The sequence below is a fragment of the Rhineura floridana genome, chromosome 1 (genome assembly GCF_030035675.1).
Source record: "Rhineura floridana isolate rRhiFlo1 chromosome 1, rRhiFlo1.hap2, whole genome shotgun sequence".
Taxonomy (NCBI): Eukaryota; Metazoa; Chordata; class Lepidosauria; order Squamata; family Rhineuridae; genus Rhineura; species Rhineura floridana.
Genome location: NC_084480.1, coordinates 84,679,381 through 84,703,353, shown reverse-complemented (window position 1 = coordinate 84,703,353; position 23,973 = coordinate 84,679,381). Strand labels below are relative to the sequence as shown.

At 42.8% G+C, this 23,973-nt stretch overlaps 1 protein-coding gene across 2 annotated transcripts in view; it reads right to left on the bottom strand.

Annotated features, from left to right (window-relative positions):
* The window catches only part of MEGF10 (multiple EGF like domains 10), a 220,299-nt gene that overhangs the window by 114,412 nt on the left and 81,914 nt on the right, over window positions 1–23,973 (bottom strand). For both annotated transcript variants that reach the window (XM_061625273.1, XM_061625282.1), the window contains one exon: window positions 1,411–1,657. In XM_061625273.1, coding sequence (XP_061481257.1) covers window positions 1,411–1,657 — 247 coding nt within the window. The remainder of the gene's footprint in view (window positions 1–1,410; window positions 1,658–23,973) is intronic.

The window sequence follows — 23,973 nt, the reverse complement described above, 5'->3', positions numbered from 1 at the left end:
TTATGAGACTACAGTCAATGAACAATATCACTAATCTTTAAAAACAAAGGGAGCATTGCACCAAAAATTCTGTTGCATAAGGACAACTCTACTTACAATGGAGTATACAGGCATGATTCCCTATGTTAACAATTAAAGGACTGCAAAAATATGTACACTTCCTTACAAATGTTTCTGCCCTAGTCCAATTTATAACTTAAGTTGTATGGTTTAAAAAAAGGGTTAAAACTCTAACAGGTATTAATGTATTAGCTGGACTGTAATGCCCCTTTATCTAATTGCATAAATGTTTCCAAAATTTTGATCCTATTTTATGAAATATTAAGCCGGGTGTAGAAATTGTGTGGTGATGTTACTGTGCGCCAGGAGTAGCTGGCTTTCTAGTGCCTGACCTTTTCTCTTTCAGCATGTGTATTGAAGAAACAGAGGATTTATGCCTGGGGCAATCAGCTTTATTTATCTATCTATCTGGGTCCCCCTGAAGGTATATACTAAATCAGCATATGCTCGAACTCTCCTTATTTTCCATAGACAATCCCTATTTCCTATTATTTGATCATTGTCCCACTTTTCATCTTCTGGGGATGCCATGCTAATAATACTGTTAACATTCATTGTTAGAGCTGCAATTCTTCAGGATGTTTCAGTAAAAGTTACTATCTTTTGAATTACTTCTGCTCTGGGACCCACCCAACAACTGCAAGGAATGCCATAAAGGCTGCCTACAGAAAAAAAACATTTCTTTTTTAACCTACTCTCCCTCAAACAGAACTCAGAACAGATCCACCACTCACCATGATGTTGTATGGTAGGATATGCTGAGAAATATAAAACTAACCCAATACATTTCAGTGGAATTCATTACTGAGCAGGTATTTGAACCTGAATCTTCCTGTATCTCACAGCCCAACCAACACTACACCACACTGTGATGTCCTGAATGTTTCTCACTTTTATTGTCATATTATTTTCATTCCAGTCTGTTGTAACTGGCAAAAAATTAGTATGCCCTAAGCTTTTGTGGACCAGACCTGACTTCATAAGATGCATGAGGCATTTCTATAAGGTTAACGCTTCAAGCATCTGACAAAGTAGGCTCTGGATTGTGAAAGTTTCTTTTATAATGTCTTTGTTCATCTTCAAGATTCCACAGGAATCTGTCATATTTCCGCTGCATATTTTTTATCTATGTTTTAATATGTTGGTCTTGGATCTGGGAGACAAGTTCAAATCCCAACCCAGCCATGAACACAGAGTAAGTTGTGAAACTCTTATTACTGCAGTATAGATGAAGAAGATACGTAACTTCTTGTCACCCACCCTTAGCCTTTGGGAAAATAAACACAACTGACTATATGTATTGTGAAATCTGTTGCTATTCCACACATAACAAATACAACTGCTGCATACAAAGCTCCAGTGTATCCAGGAGGACATCTGCACTCTCCAGTCACATGATCACAAGTGGCTCCATTCTGACACTGGCATTTTTGGTGGCAATCATTTCCATACGTCCCTTGGTCACAGTGTTCTTCACAGCGCCATCCCTTGAATCCAGCAGCACAGTGGCAGGCTCCAGTGATAGGATTACACAAGGCTCCATTTTTGCATTGGCAGCGACTAGTGCAGTGTGGTCCCCAATGGTAACTATCACATGCTGAACAAAAGCAAAAAACAAGTGTCAGAAGTGCTTCCTTAACCACTTATTCTCCAGGGCTTAAATTAGAATGACTCAGTGATATGAGAATAGCAAGCTTGACATTTGTTTTTAAAAATGGAGCCAAGTGAGGCAATATCGTTTGTTGAACTGATAAATGTTCAAAATGTTGAAAACATGAGCTTTTGAGTTGCACAGAATTTTTCTTCAACCATAATTGTTCAAAGGGGGAAAAGAGAGAGAGAGAGAAGGTGCAATATTAAACTGGTTTAACATTGTAAACCAGTTGTTGAAATATTACAAACAGGATGTTGGCAACAGGATTTAGTTTACTGGATTTTCCTCAGAAACAGTAAATCTGGATTAATTGGGGAGGGCGTATGAACTGCTATTTTAATGGCAACAACATCATGTGGACACTGCAAAAAACTTGCATGCATGAGGAGTACTAATCCCACAATAAACACCCATCTGGAAGCACACAAAGAGAGAATTCATGTTTTATGGCAGGAAATGTTAACCAAATGAAGCTGATCATGCTAAAGCAAATGTGCGGGAACATTCCCAACAAGGAAATTAAAAACAATGACCCATACCTAAACACAACTTGAAATATAGTTTCTTTGTATTTTCTCACTGACTTTCCCCCTAGAGCTGATATTGTTAACACTGGTCTCAAACTAACCAAAGTTGGGGGCTTTTAGTCTCATTAATAAGATGTAAGCAAGGCCCTAGAGTCCATTGGAATAAAATAAAGCCTTACTTTTGGCTGTATTGTACATATTTTTGCTATCTAAATGGAAGTTTAACTTCCAACAATGCTTTAGACAACCTGTAATACAACTTCAATAGGTTCTGTTAACACCATCCCATTTATTGTTCATTTCAAATGTTCTGAATCCTATAAAAGGAATCAGCTCACATAACTTGTGTTTCCCACCTAGACTACAACAATAAATTTTGATAACTTTGATAAATTTTCCTGATGTTTTTATTTTATTTTATCTTGCTTACTACTTTATTAATTCAACTGTGCTATCAATACAGGAGAGTATATTCTAAATTATGTTTGTGTCTTTTAGTATGAAATTATTCTTAACTTCTGTCATATCTAGGCTCAAATAGCAGAATTTTTCTCTGAAGGCACTAAAAAAATGGAACTGTTCTACAAAGAACAAGTTGAGCTTCTTCATTTTCAGAAATACAAGAAGGTAAAAAACACAGTAAAACTATGTAAAAATGCACTCAATGAAGCAGCATTTATTTTATAAACTTTATTTTAAATATTAAACTTTGTTATGTTATTCTCATTAAAGGGCATGGTGCCACACTGCAATCAACAGGCTAGTGGGCTATTCAGTTTTTAGTTTTCCATTAACAGCTATACATGCTGAGATTCAATCCAGTCCACCATGGGAGCAGGACCTGCACATGAAGGGATCATCAGAGGATTTAGTGGAGACCTGTTTCCTCTCCTTCTCTCTTGGTAAATAATAGCATCAGGCCACAAAAGGAATGGAAGATCTGTCTGTGTCTCTCATATACCTGTTCCATAATCCCTCTGTTCAGCCAATGAACATAGTCATATTCCTTGACTAAACACAGTGGGTGGGCTAGACATGGATATGGGAGGCATGCACAGGCTTCCCTTGCCCTATAATGTCCTAGTGCGGTGCTTGCACTTAGGTGGAAAACAGGGCACCATTATGACCGATGATGATAATCTCTGTATGGATGCTGGACCCATGATGCACTGTATTAAATCCATTATTTCATTGAAAGCATGCATAGGAATAGTAAGTTCTTTCCAAAATCTCTGGTTTGCTCTCTCTCAAGAGGAGTTTTTGAACGGAAGAATAAGTAACCTATAAAAAGGTCACATGGAGTTCACTGGGAATTTGCTAAACATGTGCTCAGAGCATCTGCTTTTTATTTTCACATTGTACTGATAACTAGTGTTGTGGCAAAATTTCAGAGTAACTACTTGATGATCATTCACACTCAGCCTTCTTAGTGACTGACAGCTATTGTTCTCATAGCCTTCTCCCAAGGCAGAGCAGTCAGGCAGAGAACAGACCGACTTTCTTAGAGGAGACCAAAAAAGAAGAAGACATCTCCTCAGGGTGAAAATAACTCCAGCACAACACTAAACCATTCAGACTAGACAAATAAAAAAAGCTAGGCTCCTTTAAGGATCATTTCCCATATATGTGACTGGTAACCTAGATATATCATAAAATGGACCATTGGTCTCACCTGAAGGGTGATTTTCCTATGAGTCCGGACATCACAGCGGGTATTAGCTCCACCTATCGTGCGAAGGCAAGAATGTCTTTGAAGTCAAGACTAGGGGCATCAGGCCCCTCCCACTCTCCAGTTCATTCGCAGCGAGTCTAAGGAGAAATATCTAAAAATACAAGAACAAGGCCAACAGGCCTGGCAGCAGGAAAATAACACAATAGTACCATGCATAGTAACATGACTCCAACATAGCGGTATAACAGAACTAGAAGTCTTGACTTCACTTTTAAATTTAAATATAATAGCGTAACAGTAATATATAACACATTAGAAAATATATAGTCATCCTCCAACTGGGAGGGTCGTGATGTCCGGACTCATAGGAAAATCACCCTTCAGGTGAGACCAATGGTCCATTTTCCCTATGAGTCCGGCCATCACAGCGGGATGTACCAAAGCAGCCCATACAGGGTGGGACCGGATGCTAATCCTCATTAAGAACCTGTTGCAACACTCGTCTGCCAAAAGATGCGTCAGCAGAGGCATAGCGATCAATTTTATAATGCCTTATAAACGAGTGTGGGGTAGACCAGACTGCAGCCCTACAAATATCGGCAACAGGAGCATTAGTGGCAAAAGCAGCCGAAGTGGCAGCTGACCTGGTAGAATGAGCCGTTATACTAGCTGGAACTAACAGCTTCAGAGACTCATATGCTAAAGTAATACATGCCCTCAACCAACGGGATAAGGTAGGATTGGATACTTTATGCCCCATAAACCTTGGATGAAAGGATACAAACAGAGACTCAGTTCGTCGAATCCCTTGGGTCCTAGACAGGTAGGTCTTGAGAGCCCTCCAGACATCTAACGAATGCCAAGACTTCTCGAGAGGATGGGTAGGATTTGGGCAAAAGGAAGGCAAAACAATGTCCTGGTTGCAATGAAAAACTGAATCGACCTTGGGACGAAAGGAAGGATCAGTCTTCAGCACAACAGAGTCCTTATGGAAGACGCAGAGGTGTCGAGCAGAAGACAATGCGCCCAACTCCGAAACGCGTCTGGCAGATGTGATTGCGATCAGAAACAAGACCTTGAAGGACAGCATACGTAGGGGCACAGTCCTGATGGGTTCAAACGGAGGGCGTTGCAAAGTCTGTAGAACTTTCGGCAAATTCCATGAGGGAAACCGATGGACAACAGCCGGAGAGCGAAGGGCGACTCCCCTCAAAAAAGTTTGATGAACGGATGTGAGGAAATAGGAGCTCCAGGAGAGGACACTGAGAGAATGGACGACAGAGTGGACGCATGTCGACGTAGAGTGTTGGGTCGAAGTCCCATCATAAAGCCGCTATGGAGAAATTGCAGCACCTGATGCACAGTGGCCTGGGATGGATCATGGTGGTGGGACTGACACCACTTGGAGAAAGCCACCCAGGTATGTTGATAAATACGAGTAGTGGATGGTCTTCTCGAGGCCAAAATAATATCAATCACAGCGTCAGACAGTCCAGCTGACCTCAAATGTCCCCGTTCAAACGCCACGCTGTTAGATTGAGCCAAGTAGGGTGCTGGTGCAGTACTGGACCCTGGGATAGGAGGTCTGGCCTGATTGGAAGTGTCCAAGGATCCATCATCGACATTGCCAGAAGATCTGAGAACCACGGTCGGCGTGGCCAAAATGGTGCTATCAGAACCAGCTGTGCCCCCTCGGCTCACGCCTTCCTCAAGGTTTTGGCTAACAATGGTATAGGAGGAAAGACGTACAAGAGACCGTCTGGCTACGGTATTGTCAGAGCATCCATTGCTTCCGCTGTTGAATCCAGGTATCGGGCAAGGTACCTGGGAAGCTGGCAATTGCGACTGGAGGCAAACAGGTTGATTGAGCATTCGCCGAACCGACTCTGAAGACGATGGAAAATGGCTGAGTGAAGTTTACATTCCCCCGGAAAGACCTGTTGTCTGCTGAGCCAGTCTGCTGTCACATTCCAAATCCGTCTGAGATGTTCTGCTTTCAGGGATTGTAGATGTTGTTCTGCACAGACGAAGGTGAGGGAGGCTAAGTCCTGCAGAGGACGAGACCTGGTGCCCCCCTGTCTGTTCAAATGTGATTTTACACGCGTGTTGTCCGTTCGAATGAGGACATGGTCCAAAGGGAACAGAGACTGAAAATGAATTAGAGCTAAATGTACAGCTTTTAGCTCCAGCCAGTTGATGCTTTGAGTCTGCTCCGTGGTGGACCAAACCCCCTGAACGTACTGGGAGTTGCAGTGGGCTCCCCAGTCTATGAGGCTGGCATCTGTGGTTACAACAGATCTGTGTGGTTCTCTGAACGGCGTGCCCTTGGAGAGGTGTTGGGACCTCGTCCACCAGCGGAATGATAGGCGCAGTGCGGGGATCAAGCAAACTTTGCAATGGTTGGAGCTGGCAATGTCCTGTTGAAAGGGCAGTAAAGTCCATTGCAGATGCCGAGTGTGGGCTCGAGCCCATGGCACAATATGGATTGTAGAAATGAACATTCCGAGCGCCCTGGCTAGAAGCATGACGTCTGCTGATGTTTGTTACATCAGGGACCTTGCGATGCTTGTGATGGCAGTGATGCGATCTGGAGCCAGGAATACCATTGCCTGCAGGGTATCCAACATTGCCCCTAGATGTAGTAGGCGTTGGGTTGGTTAGAGATGGCTTTTGTCGACGTTGACAAGCCAGCCGTAGGTCTCTGCCCTGGAAGCGTCGGTTCCAGGAGCCCCTGAATGAATTGGGGTCATAGAATCTGACATTGTGGCCTCGTCCTCCTGGCCGCGTTCCTCGAAAGGGCTGGTTAGTACGGAAGGAAGGAAAGCGCCTGGAAGGCCTGTGGTCGATGTTCTGGACAGTGGCCAGAACTGGTTTGTGGGCGTCTTTGGGATCAACCAGCACTGCCTTTAGAGCTTCCTCGCCGAAGAGTAACGATCCGGAGTAAGGAGACCTGGCCAGATTCATTCTGGCCGCTGAATCAGCCTGCCAGTGGCGAAGGCAGAGGGTCCGTCAAGCGACTATCTGAGCCGTCATGGCTCGTGCCCCCAAATGAGTGGCATCCAAGGTGGCATCGGGCACAAAAGCTGCTGTCTTACGCAACTTTACCAGTGACCTTCTGAGGGCGACAGGATCAGGGTTAGTGTCCTCTAGAAGACCATCCAGCCACATCATAGCTGCTCTGGAGAAAATGGAGGCTGAAGCGGAGGCACGCGTGGATAGGGCAGTGGCCTCGTGGTTTTTGCAGAGGGTGAAGTCTATTCGACGCTCAGTAGTGTCCTTTAGTTGGGATTCCCCTTCCCTGGGCAAAAGGGATCGTGAAACGAGGCGAGCGATTGGTTCGTCTATGCCAGGGACGTGTAACTTGGTGGCAAAGTCCGGAGCTAGGGCGTAAAGCCTGTCAGCCAGGTTCTTGAAGTGGCGAGATTGAAATGGGTGAGCCCATTCTTCAGAGACCAATTTGGCAATCGGGTCCGGCACCGGGATGTAGTGTTCAATAAGTGCAGGAGATTTGAGAACCTTGGCCCCTTTGATGGCTGGTGCGGAAGAAGTTGAAGGCGCAGTCTGTAGACCAAGGGTATTAACTACCCTGCGTGCCAGGGGCTGATAGTCTGAGGCATTAAACAAGCGATACGATGTATCCTCCTCATGATCTGAATCGTCGCTCCAGTCATCTCCTTCAACGTGGTCAGTGAAGGTTGACTCCTCCGCATACGAGGCTTCGTCAATACATCTGCCTCTGGCTATATCGAAGGGATTTGGTGAGCAGGAAGGATGAGCTTCATGGCACGCACATTGGTCCATGTTGAGTTGAGGTATGGCCGGAACTTGTGGTAGTGACTGCATTTGGGTGATAAATGCCAGCATGGCTTGAAGTTGGGAGAGGAAATCAGGGGACAGCTGCAGCCCGGTTGTGGCAGATGTTTGTGCCTGAGCCGGTATTGGAGCAGATGTTTGGGGTGGTAAAACGGAGGGAGGCTGGTTAGGTGAAAGCTGAGTGGAAAAGCCAGCAAAAACCTCCTCGTCAGAGGAAGCAGCAGGGGAATGAAGTATATCGTTTATGTGTGCCTGAGTTGCTGTGGTAGTGGTGGTGGTTGGCACAGAGGCACAGCGTGGCCGCTTTGGTTTGTTATGGCTGGAAATATGTTTTGTCTTAGCCATTACTTTAACATGCTTAGACTTAGTCACCTTAGAGTGTTGTGGCTGGGCTGTTTGTGACATGCCTGGCTGATCTGGCATCGTATTGGCTGATTGCGACATGCCTGGCTGTTCTGCCATCTTATATTAACTTGGGTGCAGTACACTGCCACGGAGGGGGCAGGATGTAAAGACCCGAACTGGCACAGCGTACGACCACGGAGGGGGTAGAATACACTGGCAGATGGCTAAGTGCACTGCCACAGAGGGGGCAGAATGCACTGTAGTATCAGCGTTAGTATAATATAGGCTGTATTTTAGGTTTGGTACACGGCCACAGAGGGGGCAGGATGTACAAAATATAGTTCAGATTAGTGCTGTAGGCTGGATTTCAGGCGTGGTACACGGCCACAGAGGGAGCAGGATGTACTGAATATAATTCGGATTTAGTACAAGTCAGCACTGATATTAAAGCTCCAGCCTTGATGATACTGAATATAATTCAAATTTATTACCAGTCAGCCACTGATATTAAAGCTCCAGTCTTGATAATACTGAATATAATTCAGATTTAGTACAAGTCAGCCACTGATATTAAAGCTCCAGCCTTGATAATACTGAATATAATTCAGATTTAGTACAAGTCAGCCACTGATATTAAAGCTCCAGCCTTGATAATACTGAATATAATTCAGATTCAGTACAAGTCAGCCACTGAAATTAAAGCTCCAGCCTTGATAATACTGAATATAATTCAGATTTAGTACAAGTCAGCCACTGATATTAAAGCTTCAGCCTTGATAATACTGAATATAATTCAGATTTAGTACAAGTCAGTCACTGATATTAAAGCTCCAGCCGTGATAATACTGAATATGATTCAGATTTAGTGCAAGTCAGCCACTGATATTAAAGCTCCAGCCTTGATAACACTGAATATAATTCAGATTTAGTACGAGTCAGCCACTGATATTAAAGCTCCAGTCTTGATAATACTGAATATAATTCAGATTTAGTACAGGTCAGCCACTGATTTAAAGCTCCAGCCTTGATGGTACTGAATATAATTCAAATTTAGTACAAGTCAGCCACTGTATTAAAACTCCAGCCTTGATGATACAGTCACAGTAATTTTGTGTGTGAGGAAGCCCTGTGTAACTCTGTCTACAACACACAGACAACACACAGACAGATAGCTTGCAGGGAAGGTATCCGATGGTTAATAAAGGGGTAACAAAAAAGGCGGGAAATTTGAATTCAACAAAGATTTCAATCTTGTTCGCAGGAAGGCAAGAATGAACTGGAGAGTGGGAGGGGCCTGACGCCCCTAGTCTTGACTTCAAAGACATTCTTGCCTTCGCACAATAGGTGGAGCTAATACCCACTGTGATGGCCGGACTCATAGGGAAAATGATAGATTACTTTGATATGACAGTTTCTTCTTGAACAGGATTCCCCTCTAATGGCATTATGATTTGAAATGTGCAATAGAAATAGTTTGGTCTGTATGCATTATGGTAAACATTTCCCTACATTAGATGTTCCTTACATTCCCTAAATCAGTTGCGTATAACGAGGCTTCTTTCCTAATCTGGCCAAGCTGTAAATTTATTTCTGTATTCTACATTGTATGCAAAACTAAATGCACAACAATCTGATACTATGTTGCTTTCAAAAACTGTGACAAGTTTTATGGCTACTCACAGAAATTAAAGATTAGTGTAAATAAAGCATTTTGGTGGTCAAAAAGTATTATGTTTATGCTTACTCAGTCCTTACCATCATTTCAGAGACCAACATGCTCTGAAACATATGTATGCTTGCATTAAATTTGTTAGACAGACTCATGTTTCCAAAGACTTAAAACAGACCACCAAACTAATTTTGCTGTATACCTCCTAGCATATTCAGGTTACAGCCCCCCTTCAAGTGAAACAAGACTATTTCAATCAATCCCCCAGGATATATTAAATATGAAGTTGAATGTCTTGGAATGCCTGAACAAACCACCACAGAGTTGAAGAATTTAAAAGGTTGCAAGAACACCTGCACTTGGCTGACTTTCTTTTCTCCTAAAGATACAGGATCAGTCTCAGGGATTGAACCTGGAAACCCTATCACAGATATACATTATCTCAGATATTTTCCCCCAAAGTACCCAATAAGGTCAGGTCCCACATTACATTTATCACACATATGGAGCTGCTTAGAACACTCCCACAACTGTTGGAAGCAGCCCACAGTAATATGTGAACTGGCCATAAAAAGAAATCACATCAAGAACTGTATGAAAGAGCTAATGTTGATGATTTTAAAAAATACAATTTACATAAATTCAACATGCTCTTATATAATAGAGGATTTTGTTAGAGTCCTGAGAATTGTTGTCAGGGCCACAAATGATCTCTTATCTAGCCAGGATCTCATGGAAGCAGCAGTGATTTGAACCAATGCTTCCATATGCAGAGTGGATATGATGTTGCTGCAATCTGTGCACCGTTATCATGTGTATGACAGTGGCTTCATGTCCAGCCATTATCAGTTCTCCAACCATCACAACACACACACTTGCGAAGGTGCAACTAGTACCTCCATATAGACCCAATCCCCCTGGGTGCTCCCATGGGCAATCATATAGGGCCAAGAGGTGTCTGAATCAGACTAACATTTTCATTGGAAACTACCTTCTAGATATCATGGTTGAAACAGGTTGTAAGAGTGCCAATGCTTTGTAAAGGATCAGAATCTATAAACCACATTAAGAAAAACTGTTAATATTCCTTATGAATTTAAGCTGTCTATAACAAACTGTATTCACTGAAAACTTTCAAAAGCTGGTCATGTTTTTCAAATGTAAGGTAACCTCTTCAGCAGAATAAAGTTGAAATATAAATGAAATTTATCTATAGTGTTCATGAAAATTATTTGTAAACAATGTTAATTATGTGTTATTTAAACAATAGATAGATAGATAGACAGACAGACAGACAGACACTGATAATAGAATCGTAGAGTTGGAAGGGGCCTATAAGGCCATCGAGTCCAACCCCCTGCTCAGTGCAATATTGATACTGATATATATCAACACTAAGACAAGTTAGAACATTGACTTCAGGAATAACTGTATTCCTTTTGAATAGTGATGTTAATTCTGTCTAGGGGCATACTGTGTAGCCAAGAAATTACCACATTCAAATAACAGTGGTACGTACAACTGGTTCATTCTTCCTAGGGATGTACAAAATCTCAAAACAAATGCCAACATGAGAGTTCTCCTGGGAATACACCCATCAGAACAGGCCTTTCTATACCAAGTTTATTTTCCGTCCTTAGTTTCCTGGAACAACTCGTTCTTCCATCATTTCTCAACAACTTATATTTTCTCCCTCTGTTTAGGTACAGTAAAATACTGCCTGCTCATTTAATGCTCAGGGAAAATAGGATTTCATGATATTACAGGAATGTTGTATTCTGTACCTCAAGTATAGCTCCTTAGAGATGCTGTTCTTTAATAGCATATAGTATATCCTAAGAAAATAAAATATTTGATTAAACTTTTATTTACTCCCCCACCCCCAGTGGACATTCAGATCATCTGGGAGCAATGTTGCTTTAGTTTTCTGTTGTACATATTCAGCAGATCATGAAAAATCTAGAACACTTTGCTTACAACATCTCAAATGAAAAAGATGCCTTTGGAACTAACAATCTTATATTATATAAACACTATTAAAATGCACAGGACTCCAAGACAATGCCAGTTTACCATCAATGACAATGAAAGCAAATTATAAATGCTCTCTGAAACTCAATGACAAACAACAGATTTATGCACAGAAACAATCCCAAAGTACAGTACAGTAGGGCCCCGCTTTACAGCGCTTCGCTTTACAGCGTTCCACTAATACAGCGGTTGTGAATTGTAGAAAGGCCCCGCTTTACAGCGCTTGTTCCACTTTTACAGCGTTTTTTTGCAGCCGGGCGCCATTTTGGTCAATGTAAGTCAATAGGATCCACTTTACAGCGGTTTTCGCTTTACAGCGGGGGTCCAGAACTGTATCCTTCTTCCAGGGACAAACCTAACTCTAATGTAATAGACATCATACTTGATTGCACATTTGAAGATGTACATCAGTGCATTTCACATTATAATTCAACTCTAGTGCACATTATTATGAGCTTGAGATCCAGTCTTATGTAGATCCCTTTCCTAAACTTGCACTGCTTTGCTAACTGAGAAGCAAGGAATTGTGCTATTTTATATTGTGAAATATGTAACTGCGTTCTATGTTAGTTACATATGTATGGATTTCTGATGGTTTGAAAAGTCTTCTTGAGATCATTATAAACAGTGTTTCAGTCCAACATGATCACTCTAAGGGTTCCTCCTCCTTTTCTTCTTTTTTTCCACATCTCTTGACAAGGTAGTGTAGAGGAAAAAATGGAACAATTGGAATCCATTTTGTCCTTAGCATCCATTTTGTTCTCTTATACCTCCTTGACCTGAGATATAAAAGTTATTTCTGAGAAGACAGCTGTGCAAAACACTGACTACTTATGAAAGTAGCTAAGCACTAGGAATAGAATAAGGACCGTTTGTGGTTGGCCAGTTGGGGAGGATTCTGAGATAACCGGGAAACACACCTGGACCTGATATGTCAAAATATCTTATCTGTTGAACTCTGGAAAGTCCTTTGCAACATGTCTTCATGACACACCACCCATCGCTTTGTTTGCTCTTTTACATAATTAATGATCTTAGCTTGTAATTTTATAATAAATACTAGGCCTCATACTCATGGAGAGAGAGCGCTTTTCCAATCTTGATGTTGGGGGATCTCTCTCTCATTGCTAGCGTGTGTGTGTGTGTGTGTGTGTGTGTGTGTGTGTGTGTGTGTGTGTGTGTGTGAGAGAGAGAGAGAGAGAGAGAGAGAGAGAGAATGGGTTTAAAATAAAGCCATAACATTCTATATTAATGTGGTCAGACTCCTTGTTTTTCCACAACACCAGCAAAAATAGAAAGATGAATGAATTGAAAATATTCCTGTTGATATCATCACGGTTGCCTGCAGTTCTCTTCTCCTGCAAAGAATAACATTTGATGAGAATAGAATAAGGCTATCGGATGGAGGCAGAGAACATGTCAGAAGAAAATGTATGAAAAGGTCCTGCATTTGTCGTTACCTTATGGTTCCTTCTACAACATATTGAGATTTATCATTTTAGGTGTTTTAGGAATTATAGAGACCATAACTGAATGTGTACTCCTGAATGCATTTTATCCTTTGCATTACATTGCTCTTCCCATCCTATACCCAAGTCTTTATACCAAGTGAACAGCACCAAGTGTTCGGCTTTGATGAGGATACCTGGTTTCAAAACCCTGTTTATCCACAAATTCACTAGTGACTTTTATCCAGTCAATGTCTATCACTCAACCTAATCTACCTCACAAGGCTGCTCAAAAGAGGGACTGTGTGCACCTCACTAAGCTCTTTGGAGGAAAGGCAGAATAAAAATGTAGAAGCCCAATTTGAAGGCAATAGCCAGGATCCAAAAAGCTAGTTGGTACAAGCCCAACGCAATCCCATTAAGATTGTTTAAAGGCAATACTATATAAAAACTAGTTTTAAAACACATCTCAGTTTCAAAAGCAACTTTCTAGGTCGCAGGTGTCAGGGTGGCTGGGAACTGGAGCTGCTTTTTTTTTTATGCTACCAATATTGAAATATTAGCCAACAAATTGCATTATACCACTGAAGAAATAAGTAAAATGACAGAACCTATCAACAGGGCACTGGATAAGGCTACCGAAACTCCTAAAATTATAGCAAGCTTACTCCCAATGTGGGAACAGGGAATGGAAAGCGATAATCATGACATGGTAAATACCATGCAGTCCTTACAACAGAATATTTCCTTGGCCATTACATGCACCCAAATGCAGAATTGGACCCATACAATGGCTTTGGAACTTATTCACATGACAGATAGTGGGTTCATACCCAGGGAAATTAGGTCCCTAATTCGACATCAGGTGTCCAAGGGGGAAAGAAAATTGGAAGATTGGTGGAGCCTTGTCAATGCCACATATGATAGGCAAAATCATGCATTAAGATTGTTTATTGTAATGGTAGAAGCGTCTGAAATTGTTACTGTTTATCCTGTAATTCCATTGGGAATCACTGTAGATCAAGATTTAGTTCTTTATGCCCAGGAAGTTAACCAGTGGGCCATGATTAAGCATGCAAGATGGGTAACAATTAATGTGAAAGGATGTCAACACCATAAGAATCTAGGATTTGTTTGTGAAGATGATAGTTTGGAATCCCATCAAGATTGCTTTTCTCTCAGAATGATTAATGTATCTTATTGCTCTTTCATGCTAAGAAATTAATCGAGTTCAACTATTGTATATTCTGGACATGGGTGTGTGTGCCTTAGAATGTTTTGTGATTATGCTGTTATTGATAAATATTATATACAACCTATGCTAATATATCAATAGATGTTTTTGTGGTATTGAGGAAATAGTAGGATTTGATTTTTCATTTAAAGTCCCTGTATGGACCATCCAGAGAATATTAGTTAATCCAGATTTGTTTCAACACCTCAAACCCATTGCATTAGGTTATGGCCTAGCTGATCTCCAGAAGTTACTTTCTCATCCTATGTTACAGAAACAATTAGAAGCAGTTAAACAAATGGGAGAGCAAGCCACACTCCAGATAACACATGATCGTCATGCAATCACTAAGATCGCAGCTAAGATGAAAAAGATAGGGGCACATAGATCGTGGGATTCCCTGTTTGGCTGGGGAGAAGGTGCCAAAGGTGGTTTAACTCTTATAATGCACCCCATTGTGGTGATTTAATGCTTCAAATAATTCTGGTCTTTGTCTTAATGGCCATTGTGAGATGGATCCTGTCCCAAATGGCACAGTTACACTGAATGGAAGTCAGCATTAGAGCCCGGGGGCAAGACTGTGATGTCTGAGATGTGAAAGGACATCTGTATAAGTATGTACAGATGTCTTTCAACAGAGGGAGTGTTACGATTGCTTGGCTAACCCAATTTTGGTTCCAGTAGAACCCAGGAGGTGCAAGGCCAGGAACTATAACTCCCACCCTGACTCTCACATACCCCCATCCGATGGTATGGCTGGTGATGCGTTCCATAGGTTTTGTGCGAAGGGTAACAAGGACAGCTGTTGAGACACAAAAAGTAACTAACTGCATAAATGTTCTGCATAAATGTTATCTCTTCCTTTGGCAGACTTGCCTCACCCACAGTGAATTCCATTGTTCGTTAGGAGCCTTAGGTTTCAGGGTCAGAAATATACATTTTGATACACACACACACACACAAAATCACAACTTTCAGACCCCTCCTTGGCAGGAGGGGGAGAGAGGAAAAAGTCTTTTAAAACCAAGGCTTGAATCTAGTGGAGAAGGGAGGAAGAAGGGGGGGCGAGGAACATCAGAGCTCCACACGTGTACTACGCTCTCAAGGAACTCATCCAAGGACTGCAGGGACCGAACCAGGGAGAGACTCTGGGTCTCAGTGCAAAACCTTGAAACCAAGAAATTCCTTCCTGGTTTTGGATCAGGAGTTTCCCACATAGCTTCAGCTGTATTCAACTGCCCACTCCGGGCATAGGAGAAGTAATCAGTCCTGCCTTTCACCTCTTATAGTAATAGGGCCCTTTAATCTCTTTAGTTTAAAGTTATGAATGGGTTAGGATATTAATGATTAATGCTGCCACGCACCCAAGTAATTCTGTAATGCTTTTCTACTCTTTCAATAAAAGAAAGCTTTGCTTTATTTTGGTTTGGACCTGCATTTCTTGGGGAAAATATAGATACACCATTTAGGCACATTTCAGGGCAAAGCACTTGTTTTATCCCTAGCAAAAGATCCCCTCCTCTCAAGGAGGTGTGTTTCATAGGACATGAGGGTGGCAAATTCACACACTCAGGTTCCTGAGAGTACATGTGGTAACAGTACTACTGTTTGAGTAGTCAGTTCTGGAGACTGGAAAATAGTGAAATCAACAAGTAATAGAAGGTGAGGAAGAAAAGAAGGCAATAGCCTTGTTGTGGGAGGCAGACAGACTGCTACTGTTCACCTCTTTTTAGGTTTGCATTTCAGCTTTTAAAACTTAAACACCAACAAAAATAGAAAAGAAAGGAAGCAAAGAAATGGGGCATTACTGCAATATACCAGTTGTGTGTGTGTGTGTTTTTAAATCTCATCTTTGAATAAATCTATACATTAAATTATTATTATAATTTACAATAAATAATTTCTATTCAAAGATTTATTTTCCTACATGTTCCAGAAATAATTACACATTTTTGTAAAGTTCACTTTTGCACATCTATGTTTTCTCTAGAGTCATTTGCTTCTATTCACTTTCATTTGTCACACTGTAGGCTTTCTACCCCTGGCATATTTGTCATTGTCCTGTTACTACTGTATGTAAAGAAAGGGTTTTTTATTTAGGAATATAAGCTTTCTTTTCTTTTCTATTTGTAAAAGCTCTTTGACCCATGAAGTGGAAGAGAAGTGAAAATGTAATGCTTAGAGGTATAAAAGGTCTGGAATTGTATGTGTTTCAGACTCTATACATTTCACAAGACTCTTTAATGTGTTTTAGAGACTAATACACAACTGCTAAAGAATTGTTCTAAGCAAGTTCAGATGGTCCTTTTTGTTATTCATATACTGAAAAACAGGAAACACTAGAGAAAAATCATGATGACAGGAAACGTAGCCACAAATATGAGTGCGGTTTATCATCAGGATGCAATTGTGGTGGGTTTTCCCAGTTTATGTTTGTGATTATTTTAATGGGAGTAAAGGATTTTTGGTGTTACACACAGACATACACATGTAAACAGTGAAAGCCAATGAACACTTCCTGAATTCCATATTGCTTTTAGGCTGGTGGGCAAGTAAATGGATGACATGGGGAGTGCATCACTGTGAATCTTTAAAAATGTAAAAGTTATATGCATAATTACTTTGTCTGAGTAAAGAATATGAAACTGATTAACTGGTTTACCTTCTGCCTCCTGCTATAAATGAAATGGGGGAAAATGTGGTACATGTAACATGAATATGGACTGAACAACATACATAGTTGTTTCTATGTTGAAGGAAAATTATTTCCATTTTGCATCTCAAACTGGATATGTACTCTTACTGTGTTTACTTATATTTGTGAGGTTCTTTTCCCCTTGTTGAATGGAATCAAATATTTGTTTTTAGATGTGTGGACTATTAAACTGGAACTTAATATAAAAAGATAGTAATGTTTTTGTAACATATAGTATTATGATTTGTGGGTGTGCCTGTATCTTTTGAAGATATGCGGGGTGGGTGGGTTTCCAGATAGCATTATTTTCTACTCTCTGGCAAATTATCCCACAGGGACTAAGCTTACTGAGTAATGTTTAAATAAAAAAAGCATTCTGTTCCCCAGCCCAATGATTCCACCTATCCTGAGAATACCATATTATCTCTTTTTGGTGAACTGGAGTTTGAATATTGGGTAAGCTTGCAAAATCGTGAATCTAAAAATTATGGTGCCAGAATAGGGCCTGTGGTAAGAGACCAGGAGTGGAACTCAGCTATTTTTAGTGGGTCTAGGTATGGCACTCAGTGGTTTCTGGTGGGTCTGGTGGTGGTGCCCATTATTTATTTATTTATTACATTTATTTTCATGATAGAAACCCAAGGCGGCTTACATATGGTTCCCAGGCGGTCTCCCATCCAGGCACTGACCAGACCTGACCCTGCTTAGCTTCAGCGGGGAGCTGGCCTTATGTGCCTTCAGACATTAGTTTGGGGTTGGTCCAGAGCCCAGCACAAAAGCTGTCTAATCACCTAAGGTACACAGCTAAAGGAACAAAACTGGGGTTTGGCCCTTGTACTTTTAGCAACTGATTCAAAAGACCAAAAAAAAATTAACCTGTCCCCTTTTTAATGGTCAGTTGGCAACCTTAATGCTGGAAGACTGCTGGACTCTACTCTGCTTGGGGCCCTGCAGGCCTAACCACCACAGGTTGCAGGCAGCCCATCTGTAACCATCAACTATATTTATTGATTTATTTTATTTAACAAGATTTATATACAACTTAATTAAGTAGTTTACATAAAACTGTACATATGCTGGTCTTCAGCTCAAGGATTAGATAGAAAAGGTTGCAACAACCTTAACAGTTATTACAGACTGATTGAGCAATACAGCTTGGGTCAGTACTCTATAGTCAGTGTATTCATTTTATAATGGATACAAATGTAGCCATCTTTCCATCAAAATGCTTATCTGCCTTGCCGCATCAGACTTCCATGCAGCCTCCTGCTGGCAAGTCCTGGAACATGGCAACATATAAATATCTGAACAAATTCAAAATGTTAAATGTATAAAAAACACAGACGATTGTTTAATGGGGTGGTGATTCATTAGACAAGTATCACTACCTCACTTTTATAGTCAACCCTTTTCCGGCGTGGTAATCTATTTTGTAGTTTTATTTTTAAGGATCTGCTCCAGTTCATATGCAATGGCACTTTCAATAACAGCTTTGGTTCTGTTCTGCTTCAGTTAAAAACAAGACCCAGCTTTTGGTTTAAGTTCAGCTTTGGTTTGATTCCCTGATTATCTTCCTCCTCAGTTAGCTGAGTGTATTCGTTGGATTTTGGTTGTCAATTCACTTCAGACTTTCAGGGGCTAATTAAAAACTAAATGCTTCTCTGAGAATCTGGCAGTGTTTGTACTTTGTGTGTATATCCCACAGAGACTGTGCCAAGGGATACTGTTTCTGCCATCTTCTGTATCTGCCAGGTCCTCTGAGAAACATAACTGCAAGCATGGAACTTGCAGACTTTATAGACATTCCTGATGGCAAATGACACTACAGGGAAGCAGGATGGTTGTGTCTGAAAAGTTCCATAATAAATATGCACAATTTAAAAGTAAAAAGATGCAGGGCTTTGTTTTTTATTTTTGATCTGTCAAGTCTGATCTGTCAACATGAAATATCAGGGTCAAGTTGATATTTTCTTCTCTTTTTCTCAAGCATCCTCACTAAACCAAGGAAGTAAACTTCTTTCTTTTATAGCAGCTGTGCTCTTTAAAATCCTTTTCTCAATGAAACTCTGTTAAGCTGGGCCAACATCAGGGGTCAACATGGCCAGATACCAGCCAATGGCTCCGGGGCTCAGAAAGGCCCATATCCATCCCTGTTGCTGCCCTCCCCACTGCTAGTCACTCACATTTCCCCCTTCTAAAAGTATCCCTTACTGGTGCTGGTGGTGTTGCTTTGGAATAGGAGTTGAGCCAGTGCTTGACTCTGATGAGGAGTGACCAGCCAGCCACCAACTTAGATTTCCCAAAATGCAATGCTTGACATTGAGCATTGGTTTTTGGCAATGCAGGTGATGTGCATCCACTGTGCATCAGAGCTGAGTGCCAGAAAGCACTGCTAACACCTGCTAGGGAGACATATCCAGGTCTAGGTGGAGATGAAGTGAGTAACTGGCAGTGGTAGTGCCCACTGCAGCACCACTGGGAAGGTGAGGGTTATGGATGCAGTGGGGGCCCAGGTTGGTGCTAGCTAGGGGCCCATGGGCAGCACTATGCCAAGGTCACACTGAACTCTGGCTCTGGCCTTTCTATTCAGCAATGCCACAAACTAATGTAATGAATTATATTAAGTAAATACAATTATATTAAGATATATCACTTGTAAAGACCCTGAATTGACCCCATAGGCAATTCAAGCAGTGAAAGCAAACCTATGAAGATTCCATATCTCTGGTCAGGTATCTTACGTGGGGCTGCCTCTGAAGACTGTTCGGAAACTTCAGTTGGTACAATGTGCTGCAGCCAGAATGTTAACTGGGGCTGGTTACAGGGACCGTACTACCCCCCTGTTAAAAAAGCTCCACTGGTTGCCAGTCTGTTTCCAGACACAATTCAAAGTGCTGGTGTTGACCTATAAAGCCCTATACGGCTTAGGTCCAGGCTATTTATCAGACCGTATCTCCCTGTATGAGCCTGCCCGGGCCCTGAGATCCTCAGGAGAGGCCCTTCTCTCAATACCCACATCTTCTCAAGTACGACTAGTGGGGACGCGTGAGAGGGCCTTCTCGGTGGCTGCCCCTAGGCTTTGGAATTCCCTTCCTAGGGAGGTAAGAATGCCCCCCTCCTTGCAGTCCTTCCGCCGACAAGCAAAGACCTTCCAACAAGCCTTTGGAATTGAAGGCTAAGGATAGGGCGTGAAGGGTGCTGCATTGTTAATGTCTATTATATCATTTTTAAACTAGTTTGAACTTTTTTAGCTATATGTGTGTATGGTTTTAATATTGGAAATAGTTTAATCTTATTTTAATGTAGACTTTGTATGTTTTTAATTATATGTATTTTTTATCTGGAAGCCGCCATGAGTTCCAGTTTTGGAAAACTGGTGGGGTACAAATAAAGATAATAATAATAATAATTATTATTATTATTATCCCAAAATCTACCAATTCTAACACCTGTACTGGTGCTGAGAACCAGAGACAGGAGCAGATTCTGCTGTATCATCCACCATGCTTTCCAACAGTCTCCATGCACAAGCTGATGGAGATCATCACAGCTGTGGTGTTGCAAATCCCAAGTCTGATAGTACTGTGTTTTTTCATTATCCACCTGGTTGAGAGCAGCTCAAGATTTCATAGCCACCATGACAACCATGGGATTGGCTCAAGTAATATCAGGCCCAACACATATGGCTGGGCACACTCTCTTGGCTGGTGTTTTGTTCAGGAATAGGGCTTGTTTGTTCAGGAATATGATCTGTCATGGGAACCCTTAGTAGTTCTGTTGTCATGAACAGATAATTACCTGATCAAGTTGGAACTTCACGGTAGTGGCCTCTCAACTTCTGACAGTGTTGGAGGAAATTGATTATGACCTGGGAGAGGAAGATTCAAATCCCCACTCAGCCATGACGCTCACTGGGTGACGAAGGTCATAGTCGAACATTCTTAACCTTAACACCACACTTGTTCTCAATAGTTGTTTTATTAGCCACTGTAGCTGTTTTAATTGGTCTTTTTAATAATTGTTAAAGCTGCAGCCTTTTTTAATTTTCATTAATTTAGATCATTTGATTTAGTAACCTCCAAAACGTATACAATCAAGATGGCGGCTTAGGTGGAGGAGCTTGCGTTTGGAGCTCCCACCGCTCATCCTTTTTAACACCTTTTTAACATCTATTTTAACACCGTCCGGGCTCGTATGGGAGTGTATGGGAGTATGTGGACGGGTGAATGCTTTTTTGGCATTACCCACCTCTCCCCTGCCCTGGTAACAGTGGAATAGTGACTGCGTTGTGGATGCTGTTGACGGCTGGATCTCGAAGTGAGAGATGTAAAAATCGAAGCTGGGGATGAGCGAGGCCTCCTACCTTTTCTACTGGTCTCGTGCTGCGCTGCGTTGTGCTTCCGCTGCTGCCGTGCTGCTCTTCGTTGCGGCTTGTGTGGGTTCCTGTGGTCGCCTGCTGCGTCGCCTGCGTTGTTTCTGCTGCCTCCGCCACCGTGTTCTTTGTTGCCGCCTCCGTTGCTGTCGCCGCAGCGCCCTTCGCTGTCGTCGTGTCGCTGTGTCTTTGTTGCTGTCCTCGTCGTGTGTCGTCGCTGCTGCTGCGCCCTTGTTTGCCGTTGTTGCTGGGTGCCGCTTTCTGCCTCGTGTGGCTCGTGTGGCTTGGGTCGCCCTGCTGCTCGCCGGGGTTGTGGCTGGTCGTTGCTGGGCTGTGGCTTCTTTTCTGCTGCCGTCGCGGCCGCGGCGTTTTTCGCCGCGGTTTGTGCTTCTCCATCATGGGCGTGGCCGTGCCCTTCGTTGCTGCTGCTGTTGCTGCGCTTCATCCCTGTCGTGGCTTGTGCTCCGCTGCCATCGCGACTGGTGTTTTTTGGCTGCCTGCACGCTTCCATCTCTGCCGCTGCAGTTTGCGCTTTGCCTTGGCGGCCCACGCTTCTTCGTCATCGTTATCATCTGGACTCTTTGAGGGTGGCGTTTTTTCGTGTGAAGAAGAGAGGCTTAGAGCTGGCGCCTGTGCGCACAGAGTGCGGGACTCTGTTTGCCGTGTTGGTTTGAATTGGATGAGTGGGTGCGTGTATGAGTGTATGTTGTGAGTGAGTGTCTATTTTTGTGTATATGAGTTTTTTGCACTTATAGTTTATTATGTGCCTGGGGAAGAGGTCTTTCCATCAAGTGGGGAGACTTGAGGGGGCCCCAATTACCGTAGTGACGGGCAGAGGGAGGTATGGCGTTATGAGAAGAACGTGCCAGGTAAGGGGAACGCGGCCCAGACATGTAGTGGCTGTGCCTTGTTCCGGTCCTTCTCATACCCGCAGGGTTGTTGGTTGTCCTCTCAGCCAACTCTCAGATCTCCAGCTGCTGCTCTTAAATGCCAGATCGGTACATAATAAAACCTCCCTCGTCCATGATTTGATTGTGGACGAGGCAGCCGATCTGGCATGTATAACCGAGACCTGGGTGGGCGAACAAGGAGGAGTTAGTCTCTCCCAGCTCTGCCCACCGGGGTACCTGGTCCAGCATCATGGTAGATCTGAGGGTCGGGGAGGTGGGGTTGCTGTGATCTATAAGAGTTCCATCTCACTCACCAAGCACCATGTCCATGCAGTTAATGGTCTGGAGTGTTTGCACCTTGTGCTGGGCCAGAGGGACAGGCTGGGAATCCTTTTGGTGTACCGCCCACCTTGCTGCCCAACAGCTTCCCTAACTGAGCTGACGGAAGTGGTCTCAGAGGTATTGTTGAGATCCCCCAGACTATTAGTACTGGGGGATGTCAACATCCATGCCGAGACTACTTCATCTGGGGCAGCTCAGGACTTCATGGCCGCCATGACAACCATGGAGCTGTCCCAATATGTTAGTGGTCCAACACATATGTCGGGGCATACTCTAGACCTTATCTTTGCTACTGGACATGGGGATAGTGATCTGGATGTGGGGAGTCTTACATCTCTCCCTTTGTCATGGACAGATCACTGCTTGTTGAAGTTTAGACTCTCAGTGGCCTTTCCCCTCTGCAAGGGTGGGGGACCTATTAAATTGGTCCGCCCCCGGAGACTGATGAATCCTGAAGGTTTTCAAAGGGCTCTGGGGGATTTTCCGGCTGAGAGGACTGGCGCTCCTGTCGAAGCCCTGGCTAATCTGTGGAATGCAGAGATGACCCGGGCTGTTGACACGATCGCTCCTGCGCGCCCTCTCCTTTGTAGAGCTCATACAGCTCCTTGGTATACTCCAGAGCTGAGAGCGATGAAACAAGATAGGAGGCAGCTTGAGCGGAGATGGAGACGAACTCCCGACGAATGCAACTATGCGCTGGTTTGTGCTTCTACTAAGCTGTATGTAGGAGCGGTGAGGGTGGCGAAAAGACAACATTTCGCTGCCACTATTAAGGCATCTCTCTCCCGCCCAGCGGAGCTCTTCAGAGTTGTCCGAGGATTACTCCATCCAGGCCTACAGAACATAGTAGATACATCGGTGGCCCACTGTAATGAGTTTGCTGAGCACTTCCAGCATAAGATCTTATGCATTCACCAGGACTTAGACTCTCATTTTATAGCAGTTGATCCTAATGAGGTGTCCGGAGCACAGTCTTGTCATGTTTTATTGGATGAGTTTCAGTTGGTTCAGCTCGAGGACATGGACAAGGTGCTTGGACAGGTAAGTGCAACCACTTCAGTACTGGATCCTTGCCCCTCTTGGCTAATAAAAACTAGCAGGGATGAAACAGTTGGCTGGGCCAAGGAAGTGATAAATGCCTCTTTACGAGAGGAAGTGGTCCCTGGCTGTCTGAAAGAGGCGGCGCGACCACTTCTGAAAAAACCTTCCTTGGACCCAGAA